At 40.8% G+C, this 22,036-nt stretch overlaps 2 protein-coding genes across 2 annotated transcripts in view; one reads left to right on the top strand and one right to left on the bottom strand.

The window, feature by feature from the left end:
* LOC139548169 (zinc finger protein 135-like) overlaps positions 1-22,036 on the bottom strand; it is a 263,034-nt gene that overhangs the window by 91,057 nt on the left and 149,941 nt on the right. The window lies entirely within an intron of this gene.
* Positions 5,362-21,134, top strand: LOC139552489 (zinc finger protein 271-like). Its single transcript, XM_071364283.1, has 2 exons — positions 5,362-5,560; positions 17,568-21,134. The coding sequence occupies exons 1-2, from the start codon at positions 5,362-5,364 to the stop codon at positions 19,577-19,579; spliced, it is 2,211 nt and encodes a 736-aa protein (XP_071220384.1). The 3' UTR covers positions 19,580-21,134.

Below are 22,036 nucleotides of genomic sequence, written 5' to 3'. Positions count from 1 at the left end.
ATAGTCCCTTATTATACAAGAGACAAAATTCACAAATTCTACAGCACAACGGCAGAGTCATGTCTTCAGTGTAAAACTAACAATGACTCAATAATCATTCTGGGAATGTTATGATGTCATAAAGTTATGAGTTAGAAAGTTGGCTGTCAGAAGTACAGTTATACAATGTAAAATTACTTTTAATCTGTCTGTCTGTATATTTCAAAACATGGCATTTGAGGGTGCAGTGAGATACCCCGGAGTTGGACGATACTTTTCTCATAAATCATCTTAAAAATTATACTTAATTAAAACCTGGAAATCAACCAATCCTCTGTTGTTAATTCAATAGAAAGGTCAAATGCTTTATTATCTAAAAGTTGAAAGTGAGTTGGCAACGGAGAGAAATAAAATGGTGCTGATGCGGGCGCTGGAGACTGACAGAGAATGATGCTGATGTGCTGGCTGTGTTCTAGTGGGTCTGGGCAGGTGTGATGTAGTTAATGGAGATGGAGGTGTGTTCTAGTGGGTCTGGGCAGGTGTGATGTAGTTAATGGAGATGGAGGTGTGTTCTAGTGGGTCTGGGCAGGTGTGATGTAGTTAATGGAGATGGAGGTGTGTTCTAGTGGGTCTGGGCAGGTGTGATGTAGTTAATGAAGATGGAGGTGTGTTCTAGTGGGTCTGGGCAGGTGTGATGTAGGTAATGGAGATGGGGGTGTGTTATAGTGGGTCTGGCCAGGTGTGATGTAGTTAATGGAGATGGAGGTGTGTTCTAGTGGGTCTGGGCAGGTGTGATGTAGTTAATGAAGATGGAGGTGTGTTCTAGTGGGTCTGGGCAGGTGTGATGTAGTTTATGGAGATGGAGGTGTGTTCTAGTGGGTCTGGGCAGGTGTGATGTAGTTAATGGAGGTGTGTTCTGGTGGGTCTGGGCAGGTGTGATGTAGTTAATGGAGATGGAGGTGTGTTCTAGTGGGTTTGGGCAGGTGTGATGTAGTTAATGGAGATGGAGGTGTGTTCTAGTGGGTCTGGGCAGGTGTGATGTAGTTAATGGAGATGGAGGTGTGTTCTAGTGGGTCTGGGCAGGTGTGATGTAGTTAATGGAGATGGAGGTGTGTTCTAGTGGGTCTGGGCAGGTGTGATGTAGTTAATGGAGATGGAGGTGTGTTCTAGTGGGTCTGGGCAGGTGTGATGTAGTTAATGGAGATGGAGGTGTGTTCTAGTGGGTCTGGGCAGGTGTGATGTAGTTAATGGAGATGGAGGTGTGTTCTAGTGGGTCTGGGCAGGTGTGATGTAGTTAATGGAGATGGAGGTGTGTTCTAGTGGGTCTGGGCAGGTGTGATGTAGTTAATGGAGATGGAGGTGTGTTTCTAGTGGGTCTGGACAGGTGTGATGTAGTTAATGGAGATGGAGGTGTGTTCTAGTGGGTCTGGGCAGGTGTGATGTAGTTAATGGAGATGGAGGTGTGTTCTAGTGGGTCTGGGCAGGTGTGATGTAGTTAATGGAGATGGAGGTGTGTTCTAGTGTGCCTGGGCAGGTGTGATGTAGTTAATGTTTGTATGATGTTGTCGTTTGTATGTTTTGTATTGTTTATAAAAAAGATAAAATAAAATATTTTTCCCAATGTAAAGTTACACCTCACTGTTCTATTTTTGGAGTTATTACATTAAACCAATCAGAATTTAGAAGAATGCCAAAGTCAGGTGTAAAGTAATATGGAGGACCAGCCTATTCCCTATGATGTAAACTACAACAGAAATAACTTCAAATGTAAAGAGATTTCTGGCATCAGGACAAAAATGTGATTCAGAGTCACCGAATATATTTTAAGTATTTTAATTAAACTCAAACGATAAACGGTAAATGCAATTCTCGTATATACGGGTTCACTGTATCTCCGCGCAGGGTAGATCAGAGAACTGTGGAATGTACTCAAATAGTAGTTTTTATACTATGACAGTTTTAGTTCCAACTCTTCCCGTTGGCCTATCAAAGTAGAGGCTTAGCATGGTTAATACTCTTGCTCCTCCTTTGTGAGGTTGGCCTATCTTAGTAGAGGCTTAGCATGGTTAATACTCTTGCTCCTCCTTTGTGAGGTTGGCCTATCATAGTAGAGGCTTAGCATGGTTAATACTCTTGCTCCTCCTTTGTGAGGTTGGCCTATCATAGTAGAGGCTTAGCATGGTTAATACTCTTGCTCCTCCTTTGTGAGGTTGTCCAATCACAGTAGAGGCTTAGCATGGTTAATACTCTTGCTCCTCCTTTGTGAGGTTGGCCTATCATAGTAGAGGCTTAGCATGGTTAATACTCTTGCTCCGCTTTTGGGGGCACCCGAACTTGTCCAAGCCCCTTGGCGCTTTTCTTTGTCCACATCTGGTTGCTGGGTAGAGTAGCTCCGTCTTGTGTCTCCCCTTGATTCTTCACTCAAACAATTCCTAATATGGTACTGAACAGTCTCTCAACCCCCCTGGTTGGCCTAGAGTGATGCACCCCTCCCCTCTCCAGACTGACCACAGCTTTTATGGCCTGTGTTGGTCAGTCCTTACACACCTACACACATCTGTATTGTTTGTGTGTGTGTGTGTAACAAAACAATATTCATCTTCAAACAATATGCTAACAGGCTATAGTGCATAAACATAAATCCTAACAAAATGTAGAACTTCAAATTAAACTAATCGTTTGCACTCATGACTTGAGTGATTTAAAGTAAACCAACGTTTTGGAAATACAAAACGCCATCTAACCAAATATCAAAGAATGTTATCTTAGCCAGACAGCTAACATTAGCTAAATGCAGTTATCTTAGCCAGCCAGCTAACGTTAACTATATGCAGTTATCTTAGCCAGCCAGCTAACATGAGCTATATGCAGTTATCTTAGCCGGCCAGCTAACGTTAGCTATATGCAGTTATATTACCCGGCCAGCTAACATGAGCTATATGCAGTTATCTTAGCCGGCCAGCTAACATTAGCTATATGCAATTATCTTAGCCGGCCAGCTAAAGTTAGCTATATGCAGTTATCTTATCCGGCCAGCTAACATTAGCTATATGCAGTTATCTTAGCCGGCCAGCTAACATGAGCTATATGCAGTTATCTTAGCCAGCCAGCTAACGTTAGCTATATGTAGTTATCTTAGCCGGCCAGCTAACGTTAGCTATATGCAGTAATCTTAGCCGGCCAGCTAACGTTAGCTATTTAGCCAACTAGCTATTAGCCTAACCAGCGTAGCCAACCAGCTAACGTTAGCTATTTAGCCAACTAGCTATTAGCCTAACCAGCGTAGCCAACCAGCTAACGTTAGCTATTTAGCCAACTAGCTATTAGCCTAACCAGCATAGCCAACCAGCTAACGTTAGCTATTTAGCCAACTAGCTATTAGCCTAACCAGCGTAGCCAACCAGCTAACGTTAGCTATTTAGCCAACTAACAAAACCTAAACGTGTTTGCAGATCAAAAGATCAGAGACAAACAGAATGACGGGAGAAAATTAACCTTCAGAAGTCATTGATCAATGCTGATAAAGTGACACTGCTTCAATAGTAATGAGTAGTTATTTATGATGTAAGGTGATTTGTAGAGCAGTCAGTTGGCAGTCGGCTGCAGTGTCGAAACCAATCAGGTGGTTGTTCGATGAAACGACTCTTCAGACGTTATTGATGACGTGCTGCTGATAAAGTGATACAGGCATCAGCACACTGCTTTGAAGTTTAATGCTTTCAAGGCCTCGTACCTCCGGTATCAAACATAACATCCATATCGAAAAGTTGACAAAACAAAAAGGAGCAAGCAGGTTGATTTCCTCTGTCGTCTTGAGCCCACGGCAAGAAGGCACCAGAGCCCACCGTGCTAACGGGTTCCCACTAGATAACACAACCACACAGTTAATGAAAAGCATGAGGTGAAGCTTGAGCTAGATATCAACCTATCGAGCTAGTGTGACCTTCCTGGTCTCTCAAGTCAGTGAGTCAACACAGGAAGGAGCAATGGATGGATAGTTCATTTATTTCCAAAGCTGCAATGATGGGACACACACAGTATGGATGAATGATCAGTAGTGACGGGATATAAATAGCACTCCCACAGCAATTCTATATTAATCTGCCCTATAATATACTAACAAAAGAAACAATTAAAATGTCTATCAAAGTCACTGTGATCGTATAGTGGATTTAACCATTCCTACTAATTCATAATTTACTATAATAAATGAATCAATTGTTTCAATGTGTCTCATATTCACTACATCAGAATAAACTGTCATCCATTTTACTATCAAAATATATCAAATTAACCTGGAAGATTTACTCAATGTCCCCCTCTGGTGGCGAAGAAGTATAATACACCTAAACTAACAAAACCGGGATAATAAACTGGCTGGTGTTCATGAGTTTATAAAATATGTACTTTATACATTTGTCAAAAATGACCTGCATTGATGAGACACACAGTGTGGATGAATGATCAGTAGTCGACAGGGTAAAAATAGCACTCCTAAAGAAGATGCATTTTCCAGTTAGATACCAACTTGAAAGAGGGAACTTTAGCATAAAACCCACATGGAAAACTGAGATTTGGCAAATAACATATAAAGAGAGGCTTATTTGACGCCAAACCAACAACAGTAGTTACTAAAACATAAATTGCTAATGTATGATTTAAAAGGTGGATTTTATGATGTAATGTCAACTTTATATATTTCTATCCCGGGACTATTCCATTTTGAACTCACCCACAGCAATTCTCCATAAATCTGCTGTGGATTACCCAGAATCCCTAAATAAATTAATACATATGTGATAATTCAAAAACATAACTGGTTGTGCGTATAGGGAACCAGATCGTGAACACAACTAAGTTACTAAGTCTTTAGCCACACTGTATTGTTACACTGGTGAGTAAAAACTCATGCTTCCTACACTAACTTTTTGTCTGAACATTATAATATATATTTTACGTCACACTAGCGTCATTGTCTTAAAGTCGCACATCTCCATCGCAGTCAGAGGTTCAGACTGAGCGTTACCCACTCCAGTCAGCAGATGGCGGTGTGCGATTTTAAGGCAATGCTGTTAGTGTGACGTATAATCTAGTGGACGGAACGCAATGCTGTTAGTGTGACGTATAATCTAGTGGACGGAACGCTTCTTTCAGCAGCAGCAACAGTTAGTCCGCCACCTCGGTAGCTTGCTAGCCAAAATAGCCGAACCCATAAAGCTCTTTAGACGATTTAGTGTATATTAGCCACTGTATTTTAAACCCTTGTCTGTCGTCTAGTTAGTTAGTTATCCTATTCCATTTCATATTTACGGTGTTGTTGTTATTATTCAGCTGGCGGGCTGGTTAAGTTAGCATTAGCCTAGCTAGCTAACATCTCTGACCATGACTTCACTAAATTACTCTCTTCCTGCTGAAGAAGAGACGGTCTGCTGGACGGAGAAAGAAGCTCTCATCAAAGAGGAGGAGGAAGAGAAGGATGTTACAATACAAAAACAAGTAGAGGATGAGGCTGTTACAGGGAAAGAAGAAGGGAAAGACGTTACAGTGAAGGAAGAGGCGTTCAGAGTGAAAGAGGAGGAGGGTGTTACAGTAAAAGATGAGGAGGATTCAGTTTTTGAAGTGAAAGCGGAGGAGGGGGAGATTACGGTCTCATCGGAAGAAGAGGAGGAAGAAACTGGATATCTGGGCCCGATTTCCCAAACGCAATTTAAGGCATCCAGTGGTTCTAAAGATGAACTTAGCCATAAGATGGTTTTGAGAAACCGGGCCGTGATTACCACTGGTAAGTACTGTCTTAAAAACAGAGGTACAAACTCTGCAGTTGTTGAACTGATGTTTGGTGTTAAAGGGGAAATACGTTTTTTTTACTCCAATGTTTAGAAACAATGTAAATCAACACTGTATAGCCTCAACATGGTTAACTATAATGTTGATATCATGGATGGTCAGTCCTTTCATCCATAGGTCTGTCTATGAATTTGAGAGTAGTTAAATGTCTCCAGGCCCATCATCATCTTATTACCAAAACAGTTGTGGAATGAGAGCCTTGTTATTGTTTCAACTGCAGGTTGGTTGATTGATGTGTGGCTTTTTTAAAGGGACAACCTAGTATTTAAACAGGAAAAAAATGGCTGCCAAGAGACTTGGTTTGGTAAACAGCTGAGGGATGGGGCTGGAGAAATGTAACCACTCTCAAATTCATAGAGAAAGCTATTGTAGCAACCCTAACTCGACACCTAGCGAACTCGTCAAGAAGTTCAGACATCTTGGTGTAACAGTTATAAGGTGTTGGCTTGACAGTCGCTGGACCCAGGTTTGAGTCCAGCTCAGGGCTACCCCCTGAATTCACTACACTATGAATACAAGGACTGGCCATGCATGATGTCATAATGATAGTTTAACCAGGTTTCTAGGCTATATAGTATATTCTAGAATTCATCCATGATGTCATAATGATAGTTTAACCAGGTTTCTAGGCTATATAGTATATTCTAGAATTGCCAGTGAAGATTTCCTGTGGAGGCAAATTATTAGAGCTGTTGATAAGTCATTGTATAATATTCAGCCAATTTTTTTTCATGCCCTTACATTAAAGGCAAGACATACCTAGATGCAATTACATTCATGAATTGGTTTGAAACCTTTGTTTTAAACCCTTCTCGAAGTTGGTGCCTTGACGGATTTGTAAAAAATGGTTTATCATGAAACAGTTTTTTTATTTATTTAAATGTAACCTTTATTTAACTAGGCAAGTCAGTTAAGAACAAATTCTTAATTACAATGACTGCCTACCCCGGACGATGCTGGGCCAATAGTGCGCCGCCCTATGGGACTCCCAATCACGGCCGGTTGTGATACAGCCTGGATTTGATCCAGGGTGTCTGTAGTGGCGCCTCAAGCACTGAGATGCAGTGTCCGCTGCGCCACTTGGGAGCCCCAAAATCCTGTTCTAGTGCTGTCCCCAACTAAAATACATCTTGGTCAACCAAGAGTCATCTGTTCTTTCTACCAATCGCCCCATGTGTTTTTATAAAATCAAATATACGTACTGAACTTGTCTGATGCTTTAAGCATTCTGTTTGATCAAATAATTATCAACCCGACCAGAGGGAGCCGGTCGTCAACACAACCCGACCAGAGGGAGCCGGTCGTCAACACAACCCGACCAGAGGGAGCCGGTCGTCAACACAACCCGACCAGAGGGAGCCGGTCGTCAACACAACCCGACCAGAGGGAGCCGGTCGTCAACACAACCCGACCAGAGTCGTCAACATAACCACCAGAGGGAGCCCCCCTCTCCCCTCTGCTGCTGGACTTCGTAAATTCTGCCGTTCTGCTCCTGACATTTTCAGTAATCAACTACACCAGCAGTCTGCAACCTTTTCCAGTTGGAGTGCCAATTTATCTGACCATTTCTACCAATCTGTGTGCCAGTTATGATTGTCATATGCACATTTTCATGGAACAGTTTCATTTAAATTATAATAGTATCTCAAAATCATTGTCTGTGATTAATCTGCATTCTATCTAAATCTAAATGAAAAATATAGATATCTAAAAGTAACCATTATTGCCATTGCCAACTATGTAAAAAAAATAGCCTACATAAAGCCAACAAATAAAAACATTGCATTCTGCAGGTAGAAAATATCTTGATAAAAATAAATATCCTAGAAATCACAATGGCTGCACATGGCCTGTCTACGACAAACTTGAAACATTGTATCAACTATCAACTGGGTCAGGAAACTCGGATAGCAAGCTTGCAACATTGTATAAAATATTCTAGGCCCTCAGTTTCCTGATCCAGTGAGTTCTTGACAGTAATCAGGTATTTTATGACATTTCCACTGGATCAGAGCATTACATTTTTCCCTTTTATGCCGTGTGTTTATCGGAAGGGCAAGAGCTGTAAATATTTTACGAAAATACTTTGAGGAACTATTGCCATTCGCAATTGATTTTGATTAGACTTTGTTTACTTGCTGTTTGGAGGTGAAGAAAAAGTTACTTTGAGAAGCTCCTCAACAAATTAGTGGTGCAGCGTTAAGACAATGAGAAATACTATCAGACATCCCCAAATGGGCACATTTATAGGCCTACATTTGTGTGCAGGCCAGGTAGACTAGTCCTACTACTATATGCGTAATCAGGTGTGCATCCTTACTCAACATTGACAGGAGTGTTTCAAACAAAAGACAATGAATAAATTGACAAAACTGACAAATCTTGTAGGGTCAAGTCTGGGTGGTCTGCCATGGGCTGTTTCATTTAGTATCCGTAGGGGTCGGCTGGGGAATGATTGTATTTCCCCATAGTATGTACCAAAGTTGACCAACTGAAAGGGAGTGTAACTTTGATTATAATTACACTTCCCTGAAGGAGAGAAACGAGGTACAACACCTGTTTGTCCCCGCCCTTTCCTGGGTTGGTGAAGAGCGGCATTACATTTTAAGGAATAAATCCAAGCCTCACTCTCATCACCTGTGGACGGTGGTGCTTCCAGCGAGGCGTGGATTTAATAGTATGTTGTACCTAGTTTCCCTCCTTCAGGGAACAGTAGTTATAGTCATAACGTTACGCTTGTCATATGATGAACTTCAACTTAAATACTGGATCTTGCTATCGGACAGTTTTTTTGTATTCTGAAATGCAACAGTTTTCATGGGCACAGAAATCCTAAATAATTTCAGAGCTAAATCCAAATCCAATCCAGATGGCGTGTAGCAGTATGACGTGTTTGTTGTTGTAAATGTTATCTTTTTTTGTATATATTGCAATATATTTCAATCTCTTTTTCCATTTTTTTAATTACATATACCTTCCGGCAACCCGCCTCACCCAATGTGATACGGATCTGCTATTTTTTTTAGACCTTATAGCTAGAACCTCCATCAGAAGCTAGCCATCAGAAGCTAATTAGCTACTAGCTATTTAGTCATTGTTAGCCACTGCTAGCGGCCTTTCCAGCAGCTAATTAGCCATCAGAACATAGAACATCGCCTGTCATATTATACTCAGACATTATTTTAACAGTTTTGGAAACTTTAGAGTATTTTCTGTCCAAATCTACCAAGTTTACTTTGGGCACGCTTTTCATCCGGAGGTGAAAATAGTGCCCCCTACCCCAGTGAGGTTAACACCCCCGCCGTCCTACAATCCAAGCAAGATGCCCTCAATCTCACACAAATGATCAAGGAACCCACCAGGTACAACCCTAAATCCGTTAACATGGGCACCCTCATAGATATTATCCTGACCAACTTGCCCTCCAAATACACCTCTGCTGTTTTCAATCAGGATCTCAGCGATCACTGCCTCATTGCCTGCATCCGTTATGGGTCCGCGGTCAAACGACCACCCCTCATCACTGTCAAACGCTCCCTCAAACACTTCTGCGAGCAGACATTTCTAATCGACCTGGCCCGGGTATCCTGGAAGGATATTGACCTCATCCCGTCAGTAGGGGATGCCTGGTTGTTCATTAAAAGTAATTTCATCACCACCTTAAATAAGCATGCCCCTTTCAAAAAATGTGTAACTAAGAACAGATATAGCCCGTGGTTGACTCCAGACCTGACTGCCCTCGACCAGCACAAAAACATCCTGTGGTGTACTGCACTAGCATCGAATAGTCCCCGCGATATGCAACTTTTCAGAGAAGTCAGGAACCAATACACACAGTCAGTTAGGAAAGCAAAGGCTAGGTTTTTCAAAGAGAAATTTGCATCCTGTAGCTCTAACTCCAAAAAGTTCTGGGACACTGTAAAGTCCATGGAGAATAAGAGCACCTCATCCCAGCTGCCCACTGCACCAAGGCTAGGAAACACTGTCACCACCGATAACTCCACGATAATCTAGAATTTCAATAAGCATTTCTCTACGGCTGGCCATGCTTTCCTCCTGGCTACCCCAACCCGGGCCAACAGCGCCGCACCCCCCGCAGCTACTTGCCCAAGCCTCCCCAGCTTCTCCTTCACTCAGTGTCCCACTATAATTGAGAATTTCAATAAGCAAGTTATTTTTAAAAAATCTAACACAGCGGTTGCATTAAGAACCAGTGTATCTTTCATTTGCTGTACAACATGTATTTTTTAGTAAAGTTTATGATGAGTTCTTTGATTAGATTAGGTGACTGAAAAATATCTCCTGAGAATTTTGTGCATTTTTGCTACGTATTCACAATGTAAAACCACGATTTGTACCTCTAAATATGCACATTTTCGAACAAAACATAAATGTATTGTATACAGTCGTATGAAAAAGTTTGGGCACCCCTCTGAGGCTGCATAATAATTTACTCTGTCGTCACAGAAAATGATCACAATGGCATGCCATTCATTTTCTAATAAAAGCTGAGCACTGGGGTATTGTCCAGACAAACATTTTTAGTGTAGCAATATTAAGTTGTATGAAATTAAATCAGATGTGAAAAATAGGCTATGCAAAAATGTGGGCACCCTTGTCATTCTGTTGATTTGAATACCTGTAACTACTTAGCACTGATTAATTGGAACACACAATTGGTTTGGTGAGCTCATTAAGCCTTGAACTTCATAGACAAGTGCATCCAATCATGAGAAAAGGTATTTAAGGTGGCCAATTGCAAGTTGTTGTTCTCTTTGACTCTCCTCTGAAGAGTGGCAACATGGGGGCCTCAAAACAACTCTCAAATGACCTGAAAACAAAGATTGTTCAACATTATGGTTTAGAGGAAGGCTACAAAAAGCTATCGCAGAGATTTAAGCTGTCAGTGTCCACTGTGAGGAACATAGTGAGGAAATGGAAGACCACAGGCACAGTTCTTGTTAAGGCCAGAAGTGGCAGGCCAAGTAAAATATCGGAGAGGCAAAGGCGAAGGATGGTGAGAACGGTCAAAAACAGCCCACAGACCACCTCCAAAGACCTACAACATCATCTTGCTGCAGATGGTGTCACTGTGCATCGTTCAACAATTCAGCGCACTTTGCACAAGGAGAAGCTGTATGGGAGAGTGATGCGGAAGAAGCCTTTTCTGCACACACGCCACAAACAGAGTCGCTTGAGGTATGCAAACGCACATTTGGACAAGCCATCTTCATTTTGGAATAAGGTGCTGTGGACTGATGAAACAAAGATTGAGTTATTTGGTCATAAAAAGGGACGTTGTGCATGGCGGCAAAAGAACACAGCGTTCCAAGAAAAACACTTGCTACCCACAGTCAAATTTGGTGGGGGTTCCATCATGCTGTGGGGCTGTGTGGCCAGTGCCGGTACTGGGAATCTTGTTAAAGTTGAGGGTCGCATGGATTCTACGCAATATCAGCAGATTCTTGGGAATAATGTTGAAGAATCAGTCACAAAGTTGAAGTTACGCCGGCGCTGGATATTTCAACAAGACAACGACCCAAAACACTGCTCAAAATCTACCCGGGCATTTATGCAGAGGAACAAGTACAATGTTCTGGAATGGCCATCCCAGTCCCCAGACCTGAATATCATTGAGAATCTGTGGTATGATTTGAAGCGGGCTGTCCATGCTCGGCAACCATCAAACCTAACTGAACTGGAGATGTTTTGTAAGGAGGAATGGTCCAAAATACCTTCATCCAGAATCCAGACACTCATTAGAGGCTATGGGAAGCGTCTAGAGGCTGTTATTTTAGCAAAAGGAGGCTCTACCAAATATTGATGTGATTTTTCTATTGGGGTGCCCAAATTTATGCACCTGTCTAATTTTGTTTTGATGCATATTGCACATTTTCTGTTAATCCAATTAACCTAATTTCACTACTGAAATATTACTGTGTCCATCAGTTATTTGATAGATCAAAATTAAATTGCTGATCCAAACACCCAATTATTTATCAATGGAAATCATGGAAATTGTCAGGGGTGCCCAAATTTTTTCATACGACTGTAACTTGATGTTATAAGACTGTCATCTGATGAAGTTGTCCAAAGGTTAGTGATTGATTTTATATTTATTGCTGGTTTTTGCGAAAGCTACCTTTGCGGTGAATAAATGCGTTTGTGTGTTTGGCTATTGTGGTAAGCTAATATAACTCTATATTGTGTTTTCGCTGTAAAACACTTAAAAAATCGGAAATATTGTCTGGATTCACAAGATGTTTATCTTTCATTTGCTGTACACCTTGTATTTTTCATAAATGTTTTATGATGAGTATTTATGTATTTCACGTTGCTCTCTGTAATTATTCTGGCTGTTTTGGTGCTATTTGTGACGGTAGCTGCAATGTATAACCAAGATTTGCAGCTCTAAATATGCACATTTTCGAACAAAACATAAATGTATTGTGTAACATGATGTTATCTGATGAAGTTTTCAAAGGTTAGTGATTAATTGTATCTCTATTTGTGGCTTTTGTGAAAGCTATGTTGGCGGTGGATAAATAGCGTTGTGTGTTTGGCTATTGTGGTGAGCTAACATAAATATATATTGTGTTTTCGCTGTAAAACATTTTTAAAATCGGACATGTTGGCTGGATTCACAAGATGTTTATCTTTCATTTGCTGTATTGGACTTGTTAATGTGTGGAAGTTAAATATTTCTGAAAAATATTTTTTGAATTTCGCGCTCTGCGAAGGCAGCAGAATGTTGTGGGTTCCGGGGCGAGAAAGGTTAACAAACAGATCACTGACCATTTCGAATCCCACCGTACCTTCTCCGCTGTGCAATCCGGTTTCCGAGCTGGTCACGGGTGCACCTCAGCCACGCTCAAGGTACTAAACGATATCGTAATCGCCATCGATAAAAGACAGTACTGTGCAGCCGTCTTCATCGACCTGGCCAAGGCTTTCGACTCTGTCAATCACCGTATTCTTATCGGCAGACTCACCAGCCTTGGTTTCTCAAATGACTGACTCGCCTGGTTCACCAAATAACAAACTAACCAACCTCCAAATGAACTTCAATGCCATACAACACTCCTTCTGTGGCCTCCAACTGCTCTTAAAAGCAAGTAAAACTAAATGCATGCTCTTCAACCGATCGCTGCCCTCACCCGCTCACCCGACTAGCATCACTACTCTGGACGGTTCTGACTTAGAATAGGTGGACAACTACAAATACCTAGGTGTCTGACTAGACTGTAAACTCTCCTTCCAGACTCACGTTAAGCATCTCCAATCCTAAATGGAATCTAGAATTGGCTTCCTATTTCGCAAAAAAGCCCCCTTCACTCACGCTGCCAAACACCATCGTAAAACGGATCAGCGACGTCATTTACAAAATAGCCTCCAACACTCTACTCAGCAAATTGGATGCAGTCTATAACAGTGCCATCCGTTTTGTCACTAAAGCCCCATATACCACCCACCACTGCGACCTGTATGCTCTTGTCGGCTGGCCCTCGCTAAATATTCGTCGCCAAACCCATTGTCTCCAGGTCATCTATAAGTCTTTGCTAGGTAAAGCTCCACCTTAACTCAGCTCAGTGGTCACCATAGCAACACCCACCCGTAGCACGCGCTCCAGCAGGTATATCTCACTGGTCATCCCCAAAGCCAACACCTGCTTTGGCCGCCTTTACTTCCAGTTCTCTGCTGCCAATGACTGGAATGAATTGCAAAAATCCCTGAAGTTGGAGACTTATATCTCCCTCAGCTAATGCTTAAAGTTAGTATCTGAGCAGCTTACCGATCGCTGCAGCTGTACACAGCCCATCTGTAAATAGCCCATCCAACTGCCTACCTCATCCCCATGTTTTTATTAACTTTTTTTGCTCTTTTGCACACCAGTATTTATACTTGCACATCATCTGCAAATCTATCACTCCAGTGTTAATTTGCTGAATTGTAATTACTTCGCTACTATGGCCTATTTTTTGCCTTACCTCCGTACTCCATTTGCACACACTATATAGATGTTTATATTGTGTTACTGTACGTTTGTTTATCCCACGTGTAACTCTGTGTTGTTTTGTCACACTGCTTTGCTTTATCTTGGCCAGGTTGCAGTTGTATATGAGAACTTGTTCTCAACTGGCCTACCTGGTTAAATAAAGGTTAACTTTTACTGCCTCAGAAACCCGGATCCGGGAGCACCCCCCACCCCCCACACACTGATTAGCATAGATAGCATAGCTTCAGAAGTAGATAGTAGCATCTAAATATCATTAAATCACAAGTCCAAGACACCAGATGAAAGATACAGATCTTGTGAATAAAGCCACCATTTCAGATTTTTAAAATGTTTTACAGGGAAGACAAAATATGTAAATCTATTAGCTAAACACGTTAGCAAAATACACCACTATTCTAACTCCATCAGTTTCTTACTCCTTCAGGTGCTATCACCAATTCGGCTCAACTAAGATATTGATAGCCAATAACCTATAAAAAAAACCATCAGATGACAGTCTGATAACATATTCATGGTATAGGATAGTTTTTGTTAGAAAAAAGTGCATATTTCAGGTAGAAATCACAGTTTACAATTGCACCGACCATCACAAATCCACTAGAATTACTAGATAGAGCAACGTGTATGACCAATTTACTCATCATAAAACATTTCATAAGAATAGACAAAGCATAGCAATGGAAAGACCCAGATCTTGTGATTCCAGACAATATTTCAGATTTTCTAAGCGTTTTACAGCGAAAACACAATAAATCGATAAGTTAGCATACTACATGTGAAAACGTTACCAGAGCATCGATTCCAGCCAAAGAGCGCTATAACGTAATCACCGCCAAAAGATATTAATTTTTTCACTAACCTTCTCAGAATTCTTCCGATGACACTCCTGTAACATCATTTTACAACATACATATACAGTTTGTTCGAAAAGGTGCATATTTAGCCATACAAAACCGTGGTTACACAATGAAAATACTAGGAAATCAAGCCTCAATATGTCTGACGTCATCTATCAGAGTGATCTAGTTTAATTAAAAGCTAATCATATACTTGACTAAAAAATACAGGGTTGACAGGAATCGAAAGACAAATTAGTTCTTAATGCAACCGCTGATTTACATTTTTAAAATTATCCTTACTTTTCAATACAGGGTTGGCCAAGTGAAGCTATACAAAACAAAATGGCGAAAAATGCGTTTAAAATATTTCGACAGAAACACGGTTTATCATATTAAATATTGCTTACTTTGAGCTGATCTTCCATCATATTCTTGGGCAATGTATCCTTTCTATGTTATAAACGTCTTTTGGTCGATAGATGTCCTCTGTCCTTCGAAATGTCCACTAACAACGACCGAGACCGCGAAACGTTCCCAAAGCTAGAAAGTGCACGACAAATAAATTCCTCAGAATCGCACTAAACGGATATAAATTGCTATAAAACGTTTCAAATTAACTACATTATGATGTTTTTAACAACTATAACGACTGAAAACATGACCGGAGAAATATAGCTGGTTAGAAAACGATTTGGAACGAGACAGGTCCGATGGCCTTCACGCTTGAGGCGCACGTTGAGAAAGAGGGGTCTCTGTACATTTTTGTCATTTATAATGGCTGTGAACGTCCCATCGAGTTCATTGAAAACGTGATGACGTACAGACACCCAGAGGAAGACGTAGGTAGTGTCGGTTTCTTCATAGCATTCACTGTGGCCTTATAAACAGACCCCAGATCAGAGGTAAAAATTTCTGAAATCTGAACCCTGTCATGAAAAGTGCTGTAAAAATTGTTCTGTACCACTCAGAGACAAAATTTCAACTCCTATAGAAACTATAGACTGTTTTCTATCCAATAATAACAATAATATGCATATTGTACGATCAAGAATTGAGTACGAGGCAGTTTAATTTGGAAATGTAAAAAAAAAAATAATGCTAACAGCTCCCCCTATTGACAAAAGGTTAAATAAAAAAAATCTCTTAATAATAATCGTAACTTTATTGACAACACCCAAATTGATACTGTCATTAACGCGGTTCTTCAATAATTACACATAATTCTTAATACTGTAGCTGTTTAGTTAGTCACATGTTCAACTATCATCAGCTGAATCAGGAAATCATTTACTGAATGACAGTCAAATGACAAACATCACGACATGCAACAACAACCAAAGTGCTTCTTCATTCATTACTCTGGTAAAGACAGTTATGCCGTGCTCCACGTTGGATCAAACATCCCTAACAAATTGGTGTTTATAATGTTATTGTCTGCTTGATTTACTGTAGGGTCTCGTTAGTCTGTTTGCACACAGAGATACTTAGCTCATAATGTGTAGAGAACTGTTCCTTGATGGATAGGCTATTGAACAACACACACATCTATTTTCCTATATTTGTTCTTAGGTGAAGTTCTGGGTCCTACAGTGGGTCTATGTTATTGTTAGGTGAAGTTATGGGTTCTACAGTAGGTCTATGTTATTGTTAGGTGAAGTTATGGGTCCTACAGTAGGTCTATGTTATTGTTAGGTGAAGTTATGGGTTCTACAGTAGGTCTATGTTGTTGTTAGGTGAAGTTATGGGTCCTACAGTAGGTCTATGTTATTGTTCGGTGAAGTTATGGGTTCTACAGTAGGTCTATGTTGTTGTTAGGTGAAGTTATGGGTTCTACAGTAGGTCTATGTTATTGTTAGGTGAAGTTATGGGTCCTACAGTGGGTCTATGTTGTTGTTAGGTGAAGTTATGGGTCCTACAGTGGGTCTATGTTATTGTTAGGTGAAGTTATGGGTCCTACAGTAGGTCTATGTTATTGTTAGGTGAAGTTATAGGTCCTACAGTAGGTCTATGTTGTTGTTAGGTGAAGTTATGGGCCAATTTGGCAAACAGTGTACAAACCCTCATTGTCAGGCTGATGGAAAAGCCAAAGAGCATTTTACTGGTTGAAGGGTTTTTTAAATACAAAGCGGTTGATTTGTGATGACACAAACATTATATTAAGCAGGACATTCAAACGATCCTTACAATTATAATCCAAAGTAGTGTGAAATGCACTCATAAGCAACCTGGAAATGGAGGTTACTCCCCTGAGTTTTCCCCTTTTCACATTCAGAATACATTGTGAAAAACTAAAATCTTTGCTCACCATTTTTGCTTCTGGCAGATATACTACGTCCATAACTAGTGGTTTCCTCATTACCAGATATACTACATCCATAACAAGTGGTTTCCTCATTACCAGATATAGTACATCCATAACTAGTGGTTTCCTCATTAGCAGATATACTACATCCATAACTAGTGGTTTCCTCATTAGCAGATATACTACATCCATAACTAGGGGTTTCCTCATTACCAGATATACTACATCCATAACTAGTGATTTCCTCATTACCAGATATACTACATCCATAACTAGTGGTTTCCTCATTACCAGATATACCACATCCATAACTAGTGGTTTTCTCATTACCAGATATACCACATCCATAACTAGCGGTTTCCTCATTAGTATGGAGGAGTTTCTGCAATCAAATCGACCTCGTGCCGCAATTTTAGCAACACAGAAAGGGGCCTGTATTGGAGGTCAAAAGTCGTCTGCCACACTGCTTAGAGGTTCAACAACATTTCTAGCATACAATCTTAGATGTTACTACTAATGTGAAAACAATACAAAATATGACTTGTTGCTCATTTTAAGACAATTGTCAAATCATTTTAACATTCATTACAGACATCAATTGTTGTACAACATCATGGCTATGCTGTTGGCATCACCTTTTACAGTGGATTACCGCTGTTGTGGGCCTTTAATCATCTGTCTGACTTTGTTGTTCACACAGGAGAGATACGGGACTATCGTGGATCCTCTGGGGAGCCTCAACAACCTCATGATGCTGTAGAGGCAGAGAAGAGTCTCTCCAGATCAGAACACCTCAAGAAACACCAGCAGAGATCCACAGGGAAGGGAACTCACTGCTGCTCTGACTGTGGGAAGAGATTCACCTCATCAGGCATTACAATTCATCAGAGAACACACACAGGAGAGAAACCCTATAGCTGTGGTCAATGTGGGAAGAGATGTACTACATTTGGCCAGCTGACTCAACACCAGAGAATACACACAGGAGAGAAACCGTATAGCTGTGGTCAATGTGGGAAGAGTTTTGGTGCATCTAGAGATCTGACAGTGCACCAGAGAACACACACAGGAGAGAAACCGTATAGCTGTGGTCAATGTGGGAAGAGTTTTGGTGCATCTAGAGATCTGACAGTGCACCAGAGAACACACACAGGAGAGAAACCTTATAGCTGTGATCAATGTGGGAAGAGTTTTACTACATCTGGCCAGCTGACATTACACCAGAGAACACACACAGGAGAGAAACCTTATAGCTGTGATCAATGTGGGAAGAGTTTTACTACATCTGGCAAGCTGACATTACACCAGAGAACACACACAGGAGAGAAACCCTATAGCTGTGGTCAATGTGGGAAGAGATGTACTACATTTGGCCAGCTGACTCAACACCAGAGAATACACACAGGAGAGAAACCGTATAGCTGTGGTCAATGTGGGAAGAGTTTTGGTGCATCTAGAGATCTGACAGTGCACCAGAGAACACACACAGGAGAGAAACCTTATAGTTGTGGTCAATGTGGGACGAGTTTTGGTCAATCTAGCACTCTGACTCTTCACCAGAGAATACACACAGGAGAGAAACCTTATAGCTGTGATCAATGTGGGAAGAGTTTTACTACATCTGGCAAGCTGACATTACACCAGAGAACACACACAGGAGAGAAACCCTATAGCTGTGGTCAATGTGGGAAGAGATGTACTACATTTGGCCAGCTGACTGTACACCAGAGAACACACACAGGAGAGAAACCGTATAGCTGTAGTCAATGTGGGAAGAGTTTTACTACATCTAGCAATCTGACTGTACACCAGAGAACACACACAGGAGAGAAAGCTTATAGCTGTGATCAATGTGGGAAGAGTTTTACTACATCTGCCCAACTGACTGTACACCAGAGAATACACACAGGAGAGAAACCGTATAGCTGTGGTCAATGTGGGAAGAGTTTTGGTCAATCTAGCACTCTGACTCTTCACCAGAGAATACACACAGGAGAGAAATCTTATAGCTGTGGTCAATGTGGGAAGAGTTTTGGTCAATCTAGCACTCTGACTCTACACCAGAGAATACACACAGGAGAGAAATCTTATAGCTGTGGTCAATGTGGGAAGAGTTTTGGTCAATCTAGCACTCTGACTCTACACCAGAGAATACACACAGGAGAGAAATCTTATAGCTGTGGTCAATGTGGGAAGAGTTTTGGTCGATCTGGCCACCTGACATTACACCAGAGAACACACACAGGAGAGAAACCTTATAGCTGTGGTCAATGTGGGAAGAGTTTTACTACATCTAGCAATCTGACTGTACACAAGAGAACACACACAGGAGAGAAACCTTATAGCTGTGGTCAATGTGGGAAGAGTTTTGGTCGATCTGACCAATTGACATCACACCAGAGAACACACACAGGAGAGAAACCTTATAGTTGTGGTCAATGTGGGAAGAGTTTTGGTCAATCTAGCACTATGACTCTACACCAGAGAACACACACAGGAGAGAAACCTCATAGCTGTGGTCAATGTGGGAAGAGTTTTGGTCAATCTAGCACTATGACTACACCAGAGAACACACACAGGAGAGAAACCTTATAGCTGTGTTCAGTGTGACAAAATACATACATGAAGGAGTTATTTTGTGATATCAATGAATTAATGTCACAATGTAGAATGTTTTAACATTGTAGTATGAGTATTTTAAGGAGTTTCTCAATGTAGAACCCTAATTCAATTGATTTCAGCGTGATATGGATATTAGCCTTGGGAAAAATCCAGGCACTGAATGAAAAGAGTACTATTTATGTGATTTAACAAAAAGTGACTAACACAAAAAGAGCTTTTGTTACACTTACCACGTTGGTGACCCACTTGAATCAAAATGCAACACTTCAAAATGTAGCCAACTGTTTTCTACAAATTGTCCTCTAACCAGGGATGTACACATTATTCCCAGATTCCGTGTGGTTTTTGAGCTGTTAGTTTTAACAGGACGTGCAACCTCATATCCCTTCTGTCACACAATTGATTTCAACGTGATATCGATGAGTGATGACAAATATGTGTTGTGTTCCTTTGTTTAGTGACCCCTAAATTTAAATGCATCACTCCCAAATGTAGCTGACTGTCTTCTGCAGGTTGTCCTCTAACCAGTGAGCTAAAATATATCTCCCATTTCCATGTGTTTTTTTAGTTGTGTTCGTTTCAACATCACGTACATCCTGATTTCCCCCCTAATCGATATCAGTAATTTATACATATTACTTTATGTTCTATATTATACATACAATACATATGAACAGACATTTGGTTTTGATATTTCATATTTCCAATTCATGTAACATTTAGTAATCATAATTATTTAAGTAATCAACTGACAATTTTCGGGTATAATTATATTGACGTTGTTGCCCTTCTTTTAGAATATCAGGGTTCATTCTCAGATGTGCCAACCCAAATGTACTAGAGCATGACATTGGGGACTGGGTCTTCCTGTCTTTAAGTTTGGTGTGGGTATTTCTTTTGTTTGCCTCTTCTTGGGCAGATTTAGTGGGTCTCATGGTGGGTGTCTTTTAGGTCCCAGTTGTTGTTACTAGTCAACTTTCAGTGGACACAGAGCAAAATGCAACATTATGTTATAATACTTTTATTGCATCAAATGGTTGTTTTATGCAACAGAATAGAGGGTTCTTAGAACTATAGTGTCTGTGTGTTCTACTGAGGATGGGCCTCTGGGAGAAAACAATGACAGGAGATTTACAATGTCTTTTGGGTGATAAAACCTAAAGAGACAGCATTCCAGAGCATGAGTTAATGTTTCTGTTCTATATGGTACCAGGGAGAGATGACCCCAGGGCCAGATCCTGGTCTCTACACAAAGAGGACTGTTTTTACAGCAGATACTGTCTGCTGTGAATTATAAGTATCTTTCATACAAATCTTAACCTTGTGACCCGTTCTATACGTCTGTTGTTGGTCATGTAGGTTGAAAGGGGTTTATCTTGGCTGTAAAAGACCTTTGTACTTTTGTCTCGTGGCTCTCAACGAATCATCTGGGGGTGATTTGTCGACCAGCCATCATTATCGTAGAACACTCAATTGATTCACTTTATATGTGTGCGTTGTATTGACCTGCTCCTTTATTAATAAGTGAATAAAGATTTAGTTTAAGAATAACTCTGACTTGTGTGATAAGTTTGTCTCATTTGATATTAAAGAAATTAACCACATTTGGCGATGAGGATGTGAATCTTCACTTGGTGACGCTCCTGACGGACCTGGGTAAATGGTACACGAGGGATCCCTCAAACTTGGGATCTCAGGAGACCACACTTTGGGAACGGAGCAGATGGACCCACCTTTGATCTGAGAGGCAGCGAGCCTAGTGGATACCACATCTCAAACGTAGTTTTAAAAAAAGATAAAGGTGAGTGAAACAAGCAGAGTTTTTATAAAAGCCTCGTAGGCTTTGAGTGTGTATTCTGTGTGAGGGGACACCTTGGAGGTGTGAAGAGGGCCGAGCCAGCTATCTATGTGAACTGGATGAAAACTAGAATCTGTGTTTACTAGTTAAGATCATGTATGATATAGTATACTCTAGTAAGGTGCACCTGTAATTATTCCCAGTATGAGAGGAGTTGCTAGATTTATTAATTAAACCTTTTTCCATAAAGTTAGAGTGAAACAAGGTGTCTGACTAACTGTTTATGTTGAAGAAGCGTCCCGTCCACTAGATTATACGTCACAGTGGCAGAATCACCTGAAAGACGCACATCGCCATCTGCTGACTGGAGTTGGTATCGCAGTTGAGAAAATACTTTCAGACAAAAAGCTAAAAAGCGACTACATCTAAAAACCAACGGCTCCCTTTGAAAACGGGCGGTGTGGCATCAGAAACATTTATTATAGTGGAAAAATGTACTACAAAGTGCAGCTAAACAGAATAACTTTGGTCATACCCACTCAGCACGTGACGTTACAGGACGTCGAATTATGGGCCATATCAGGTCTGTCTGTTGTGGCCGCTATTTCGCCCCAAAATACTAATCACAAATT

This window comes from Salvelinus alpinus, chromosome 2, assembly GCF_045679555.1.
Source record: "Salvelinus alpinus chromosome 2, SLU_Salpinus.1, whole genome shotgun sequence".
Classification (NCBI taxonomy): domain Eukaryota; kingdom Metazoa; phylum Chordata; class Actinopteri; order Salmoniformes; family Salmonidae; genus Salvelinus; species Salvelinus alpinus.
This window is presented reverse-complemented; position numbering and strand designations above follow the sequence as displayed.

Coding starts and splice junctions, on each gene's coding strand:
- LOC139552489 (XM_071364283.1), top strand. CDS start 5,362: ATGACTTCACTAAATTACTCTCTTCCTGCTGAAGAAGAGACGGTCTGC. Junction 5,561..17,567: donor CAGAGTGAAAGAGGAGGAGG/GTGTTACAGTAA, acceptor CATTTTAACATT/CATTACAGACATCAATTGTT.